General features: G+C 58.9%; 1 protein-coding gene across 2 annotated transcripts in view; it reads right to left on the bottom strand.

Moving 5' to 3' along the window:
- The window catches only part of LOC132390511 (transmembrane protein 151B-like), a 30,606-nt gene extending 23,947 nt beyond the window's left edge, over positions 1-6,659 (bottom strand). For both annotated transcript variants that reach the window (XM_059963123.1, XM_059963122.1), the window contains exon 1: positions 6,359-6,659. In XM_059963123.1, coding sequence (XP_059819106.1) covers positions 6,359-6,415 — 57 coding nt within the window. In that variant the 5' untranslated portion in view covers positions 6,416-6,659. The remainder of the gene's footprint in view (positions 1-6,358) is intronic.
- Positions 6,660-7,857: the final 1,198 nt, after the last annotated feature.

Here is a 7,857-nt window from a genome sequence, read left to right on the forward strand (position 1 = left end):
CAATGGTACTGTAAAACGTTGTGTTAACCACTACACTGCCGTGTGATGGGAATCGAACCCGGGTCACTGGTACTGTAAAACGTTGTGTTAATCACTACACTACCGTGTGATGGGAATCGAACCCGGGTCAATGGTACTGTAAAACGTTGTGTTAACCACTACACTGCCGTGTGATGGGAATCGAACCCGGGTCACCGGTACTGTAAAACGTTGTGTTAATCACTACACTACTGTGTGATGGGAATCGAACCCGGGTCACCGGTACTGTAAAACATTGTGTTAATCACTACACTACCGTGTGATGGGAATCGAACCCGGGTCGCTGGTACTGTGAACGATGTGCTAAGAGCAATCATGGCCCTGGAAAGCCCACGTCCTAACGACACGGCCCGGAATGATGAAGTAGGCGCATGGGAAATTTAACCTGGAATAAGCTGGGAAGGCGAGGGCTCAGTGAGGAATGGAAAACGCATCTCAAAGGCCTAGGAGATGTCAGTGTGGCAGGATTTTTATCACTGTGGAGATACAAACACCCAATTGATCTACCCCAGGTGTACAGTGGGAGGAAACTGGAAACCCCACAGGAGGACATATACACTCCTTGGAGATGATTCCGGAATTGAACTCTGAACTCTGCCCTCACTGCCCCACTGATCTTGGCGTTAGTGCACACAGATCGCTCAAAGTCGCTGCTCGCGGTCAGTGTAGAAACACAGAAAACCTGCAGCACAATACCGGCCCTTCGGCCCACATGCCACATGTCCCTGCCTTGGAAATACCCAGGCTTTACCCACAGCCCTCTGTTTTTCTAAGTTCCACATAGCCATCCAGGAGTCTCTTTGAAATACCCTATCGTATCCACCTCCACCACAGTCACCGACAGCCCATTCCACACACTCACCACTCTCTGAGTGAAAAACTTACCCCTGACATCTCCTCTGTACCTACTCCCCAGCACCTTATACCTGTGTCCTCTTGTGGCAACCGTTTCAGCCCTGGGGAAAAGCCTCTGACTATCCACACAATCAATGCCTCTCATCATCTTACACACCTCTGTCAGGTCACCTCTCGTCCTCCGTCGCTCCGAGGAGAAAAGGCCGAGTTCACTCAACCTATTCTCATAAGGCATGCTCCCCAATCCAGGCAACATCCTTGTAAATCTCCTCTGCACCCTTTCTATAGTTTCCACATCCTTCCTGTAGTGAGGCGACCAGAACTGAGCACAGTACTCCAGGTGAGGTCTGACCAGGGTCCTATATAGTCGTAACATTACCTCTCAGCTCTTAAACTCAATCCCAAGGTTGATGAAGGCCAATGCACCGTACGTCTTCTTAACCACACAGTCAACCTGCACAGCTGCTTTGAGCGTCCTATGGACTCGGGACCCCAAGACCCCTCTGATCCTCCACACTGCCAAGGGTCTTACCATTAATACTATATTCTGCCATCATATTTGACCTACCAAAATGAACCACCTCACACTTATCTGGGTTGAACTCCAAGTGCCATTTCTCAGCCGAGTTTTTGTCATAAGGTGGGCGTTGGGAACGGACCCAAATGAAAGACACAGACATTGAAGAACCAGGGAGAGGACTAGAATTGGTCCTATTCTCTCATATCCTATCCTCTTGCTCTTCACATACTTGTAGAATGCCTCGGAGTTTTCCTTAATCCTGTCCGCCAAGGCCTTGTCATGGCCCCTTCCGCCTCTCCCAAGCTCCTTCCTGCGACCCTTATAATCTTCCAGATTCATATCACTACCTAGTTTCTTGAATCTTTCATAAGATCTTATCTTCTTGACTAGATTTATTGCAGCCTTTGTACACCACGGTTCCTGTACCCCACCATAACTTCCCTGTCTCATTGGAACGACAACATTACTTCTGTACGTTTCCTGAGAACATCCGTTTCCAATTTAAGCCTCCAATTTCCTGCCTGACAGCCTCATATTTCCCCTTACTCCAATTAAATGCTTTCCTAATTTTTTTCTTCTTATCTCTCTCCAATGCTATTGTAAAGGAGACAGAATTGTGATCACTATCTCCAAAATGCTCTCCCACTGTGAGACCCGACACCTGACCAGGTTCATTTCCCAATACCAGACCAAGTACAGCCTCTCCTCTTGTAGGCTTGTCTACATATTGTGTCAAGAAACCTTCCTGAACACACCTAACAAACTTCACCCCATCTAAACCCCTCACTCTAGGGAGATGCCAATCAATATTTGGGATATTAAAATCTCCCACCACAACAACCCTGTTATTATTACTCCTTTCCAGAATTTGTCTCTCTATCTGCTCCTCGTTGTCCCTGTTTCTATTGTGTGGCCTATAAAAAACACCCAGTAGAGTTATTGACCCCTTCCTGTTCCTAACTTCCACCCACAGAGACTCCATAAACAATCCCTCCAGTATGTTGGCCTTCATTAGTCAGTCGATTGAGTTCACGAGTTGTGAGGTAATATTGCAGTTCTACAAAACCCTGGTTAGACTACACATGGAATATTATGTTCAGTTCTGGTCATCTTGTTGTAGGAAGGATGAGGGAGCTTTTGAGAATGTGCAGAGGAGATTTACCAGGATGCTGTCTGGATTAGAGAGGGTGAAGAGGAAATTCACCAGGATGCTGCCTGGATTAGAGAGGGTGCAGAGGAGATTCACCAGGATGCTGCCTGGATTAGAGAGGGTGCAGAGGAGATTTACCAGGATGCTGCCTGGATTAGAGAGGGTGCAGAGGAGATTTACCAGGATGCTGCCTGGATTAGAGAGGGTGCAGAGGAGATTCACCAGGATGCTGTCTGGATTAGAGAGGGTTCAGAGGAGATTTACCAGGATGCTGCCTGGATTAGAGAGGGTGCAGAGGAGATTCACCAGGATGCTGCCTGGATTAGAGAGGGTGCAGAGGAGATTCACCAGGATGCTGTCTGGATTAGAGAGGGTGCAGAGGAGATTCACCAGGATGCTGTCTGGATTAGAGAGGGTGCAGAGGAGATTCACCAGCATGCTGTCTGGATTAGAGAGGGTGCAGAGCAGATTTACCAGGATGCTGCTTGGATTAGAGAGGGTGCAGAGGAGATTCACCAGGATGCTGTCTGGATTAGAGAGGGTGCAGAGGAGATTCACCAGCATGCTGTCTGGATTAGAGAGGGTGCAGAGCAGATTTACCAGGATGCTGTCTGGATTGGAGAGGGTGCAGAGGAGATTTACCAGGACACTGCCTGGATTAGAGAGGGTGCAGAGGAGATTCACCAGGATGCTGTCTGGATTGGAGAGGGTGCAAAGGAGATTTACCAGGATTCTGTCTGGATTAGAGAGGGTGCAGAGGAGATTTACTGGGATGATGTTTTATGTTGAATAATTTATCAGGCCTGGGCCTTTCTCTTTGGAGAGAAGGAGGATGAGAGGTGTCTTGATAGAGGTGTACAAGATGATAAGAGGCATAAATCACGTGGACAGTCTGAGATTTTCACCCCAGGTGGAAATGGCTGATACGAGAGAGTGTAATTTTGAGGTATTTGGAGGAAGGTATGGGGGGGTGTCAGAGGAAAGGTTTTTTTAACACATGCACACCCACACATACGCACGCACACACTCACACACAATTGTGGGGGTGCAGATCGCATTGCCACGGGTGGGGGTACACGAGGCACTTCCGATTCTGGACGCCAGGAAGGGGAAGTCGAGGAAACTCACACGTCCTCATGGAGGGAATCAGAAGTGGGGAGGGTGAGCAATGTGATGGGCTGAATGGCCTCTACTGTGATGAAAGACGGGCAGAATTGGCTTCCGAAGCCACGAGTGACAAAACCTGCAGGTCACTCGCACGCAGAGCGCTGGGGAACCCCGACAGGACAGGCAGCGTCTGTGGAGGGGGATGAAGTGTCGGCGTTTCGGGACGAGACCCTTCACTGGGGAGTCCGCATCAAAGTGCAGCCTCCCCAGGGGGCTCACTCGCACGCCTGGACAGATACCTGGCCTTAAACACCATCACACCCTCCCTCCATGAAATCTCTCCCCTCACTACTTATCTGATAATGAAAGGTAGAGAGTCGAGGCAAATGTGGAGGGAGCGAGCGGTTCTCGGGAGGGGAATGAAGTGTCAACGTTTCGGGCTGAGACTCTTTATTTTTCAGGAAGGTGACATCCCAGTTTAAACTCCACACCCCCCCCATCTAGAAAATAAACCCTGCATCCCTGGAGCAGGTAACAGGGTACTCTACGCCTCTCCCCTCCCCGAGGTTCTTTCCCGAGCTTCAAGCAGACAGTGGTGGGGGAGAAGGGGTCGTGAGAGAGATGTGGGGGTGTCCAGGAGGCAGGGAGTGTGGGTGGGGGCTAGGGACAGGGGAACAGGGAGGGGCAGGAGCTGGGGGAGAGAGAGAGAGAGCCAGCACAGGGGGTGGGCAGGGAGGGTGGGGGGACAGATGGGGAGAGAGAAATGTGAGGGGCCGGAAGGCAGGGAGGGACGAGGGTCAGGCGGGTGGGCAGGGACAGAGGTGCAAGACGAGGGACGGGGAGACCAGGACAGGGAGGGGTGAGTGAGGGCGGGGGTAGGTGGACAGGGAGCGGTGAGAGGGAAAGGGGTAGGTGGACAGGGAGGGGTGAGTGAGGGACAGGGAGGGGTGAGAGGGACAGGGTAGGTGGACAGGGAGGGTGAGCGAGGGACGGGGAGGGGTGAGCGAGGGACAGGGAGGGGTGAGCGAGGGACAGGGAGGGGTGAGCGAGGGACAGGGAGGGGTGAGAGAGGGACAGGGAGGGGTGAGAGAGGGACAGGGAGGGGTGAGTGAGGGACGGGGTAGGTGGACAGGGAGGGGTGAGTGAGGGACGGGGGTAGGTGGACAGGGAGGGGTGAGCGAGGGACGGGGAGGGGTGAGCGAAGGATGGGGGTAGGAGGACAGGGAGGGGTGAGAGAGGGTCGGGGGTAGGAGGACAGGGACGGGTGAGCGAGGGACGGGGGTAGGTGAACAGGGAGGGGTGAGCGAGGGACGGGGTAGGAGGACAGGGAGGGGTGAGCGAGGGACGGGGTAGGAGGACAGGGAGGGGTGAGCGAGGGACGGGGGTAGGAGGACAGGGAGGGGTGAGCGAGGGACGGGGGTAGGAGGACAGGGAGGGGTGAGCGAGGGACGGGGGTAGGAGGACAGGGAGGGGTGAGAGAGGGTCGGGGGTAGGAGGACAGGGAGGGGTGAGCGAGGGACGGGGGTAGGTGGACAGGGAGGGGTGAGCGAGGGACGGGGGTAGGAGGACAGGGAGGGGTGAGCGAGGGACGGGGGTAGGAGGACAGGGAGGGGTGAGCGAGGGACGGGGGTAGGAGGACAGGGAGGGGTGAGCGAGGGACAGGGAGGGGTGAGCGAGGGACAGGGAGGGGTGAGCGAGGGACGGGGGTAGGAGGACAGGGAAGGGTGAGCGAGGGACGGGGGTAGGAGGACAGGGAGGGGTGAGCGAGGGACGGGGGTAGGAGGACAGGGAGGGGTGAGCGAGGGACGGGGGTAGGAGGACAGGGAGGGGTGAGCGAGGGACGGGGGTAGGAGGACAGGGAGGGGTGAGCGAGGGATGGGGGTAGGAGGACAGGGAAGGGTGAGAGAGGGTCGGGGGTAGGAGGACAGGGAGGGGTGAGCGAGGGACAGGGAGGGGTGAGCGAGGGTCGGGGAGGGGTGAGCGAGAGTCGGGGAGGGGTGAGCGAGAGTCGGGGAGGGGTGAGCGAGAGTCGGGGAGGGGTGAGCGAGAGTCGGGGGTAGGAGGACAGGGAGGGGTGAGCGAGGGACAGGGAGGGGTGAGCGAGGGACAGGGAGGGGTGAGCGAGGGACGGGGGTAGGAGGACAGGGAGGGGTGAGAGAGGGACGGGGGTAGGAGGACAGGGAGGGGTGAGAGAGGGACGGGGGTAGGAGGACAGGGAGGGGTGAGCGAGGGACAGGGAGGGGTGAGCGAGGGACGGGGGTAGGAGGACAGGGAGGGGTGAGCGAGGGACAGGGAGGGGTGAGCGAGGGACGGGGGTAGGTGGACAGGGAGGGGTGAGCGAGGGACGGGGGTAGGTGGACAGGGAGGGGTGAGCGAGGGACGGGGGTAGGAGGACAGGGAGGGGTGAGCGAGGGACGGGGGTAGGAGGACAGGGAGGGGTGAGCGAGGGACGGGGGTAGGTGGACAGGGAGGGGTGAGCGAGGGACGGGGGTAGGAGGACAGGGAGGGGTGAGCGAGGGACGGGGAACTGCTGGCAATTACTGCAGTGCAGCCACATCTCATCCCGCGTCCACCCGGCCAGCTCTCGCCTCCCTTACAAAGCGGCGACGGGCGGATTTCTGCCGGGGGCAGGGGCCATGACAACCCGACCCCTCGGCGAGCGGGCAATGGGCCCCGGTTCGGCTCACCTCCTCTCTGCTCTCACGGGCGGGGCTCTCGACCTCATCCGCCGACAGGCTTTGCATCCTGGCTCTCAGCCCGCCAGGTCGGACCGCAGCAGCTCCGAATCGCCATGTGGGACCATCCGGATCCCCGCCGGCTCCTGCCCGTCCGCCCAACACCGGCCACAAAAATCCCTGCAGCCCCGGCCGAGCCTCTCCGTCGGCGGCCAAAGCGCCCAACGCCCGCCCGATGCGGGGCTTTTGTCCTCCGACCGACTCCCCGCCTGACGTCAGGCTGATCGGCTCCGGGAGGGGCCGCCTGTCGGGCTGCGAGTGAGCGGGGCTGCCCCGTCCGCAATGTCCCCGGGAGTGACCCTGAGCGGGCTACCCCGTCCGCAATGTCCCCGGGAGTGACCCTGAGCGGGCTGCCCCGTCCGCAATGTCCCCGGGAGTGACCCTGAGCGGGGCTGCCCCGTCCGCAATGTCCCCGGGAGTGACCCTGAGCGGGGCTGCCCCGTCCGCAATGTCCCCGGGAGTGACCCTGAGCGGGCTGCCCCGTCCGCAAGGTCCCTGGGAGTGACCCTGAGCGGGGCTGCCCCGTCCGCAATGTCCCTGGGAGTGACCCTGAGGGGGGCTGCCTCGTCCGCAATGTCCCTGGGAGTGACCCTGAGCGGGGCTGCCCCGTCCGCAATGTCCCGGGAGTGACCCTGAGCGGGGCTGCCCCGTCCGCAATGTCTCTGGGAGTGACCCTGAGCGGGGCTGCCCCGTCCGCAATGTCCCTGGGAGTGACCCTGAGCGGGGCTGCCCCGTCCGCAATGTCCCTGGAAGTGACTCTCAGCGGGGCTGCCCCGTCCGCAATGTCCCTGGGAGTGACCCTGAGCGGGGCTGCCCCGTCCGCAATGTCCCTGGGAGTGACCCTGAGCGGGGCTGCCCCGTCCGCAATGACCCCGGGAGTGACCCTGAGCGGGGCTGCCCCGTCCGCAATGTCCCGGGAGTGACCCTGAGCGGGGCTACCCCGTCCGCAATCTCGCCGGGAGTGACCCTGAGTGGGGCTGCCCCGTCCGCAAGGTCCCTGGGAGTGACCCTGAGCGGGGCTGCCCCGTCCGCAATGTCCCTGGGAGTGACCCTGAGCGGGGCTGCCCCGTCCGCAATGTCCCTGGGAGTTACCCTGAGCGGGGCTGCCCCCTCCGCAATGTCCCCGGGAGTGACCCTGAGCGGGCTGCCCCGTCCGCAATGTCCCCGGGAGAGACCTTCAGCGGGGCTGCCCCGTCCGCAATGTCCCTGGGAGTGACCCTGAGCGGGGCTGCCACGTCTGCAGAGTCCCCCGGGAGTGACCCTGAGCGGGGCGGCCCCGTCCGCAATGTCCCTGGGAGTGACCCTGAGCGAAGCTGCCCCGTCCGCAATGTCCCTTGGGAGTGACCCTGAGTGGGGCTGCCCCGTCCGCAATGTCCCTGGGAGTGACCCTGAGCGGGGCTGCCATACGTCCGCAATCTCGCCGGGAGTGACCCTGAGCGGGGCTGCCCCGT

The sequence above is a fragment of the Hypanus sabinus genome, unplaced genomic scaffold (genome assembly GCF_030144855.1).
Source record: "Hypanus sabinus isolate sHypSab1 unplaced genomic scaffold, sHypSab1.hap1 scaffold_935, whole genome shotgun sequence".
NCBI classification, from domain to species: Eukaryota; Metazoa; Chordata; class Chondrichthyes; order Myliobatiformes; family Dasyatidae; genus Hypanus; species Hypanus sabinus.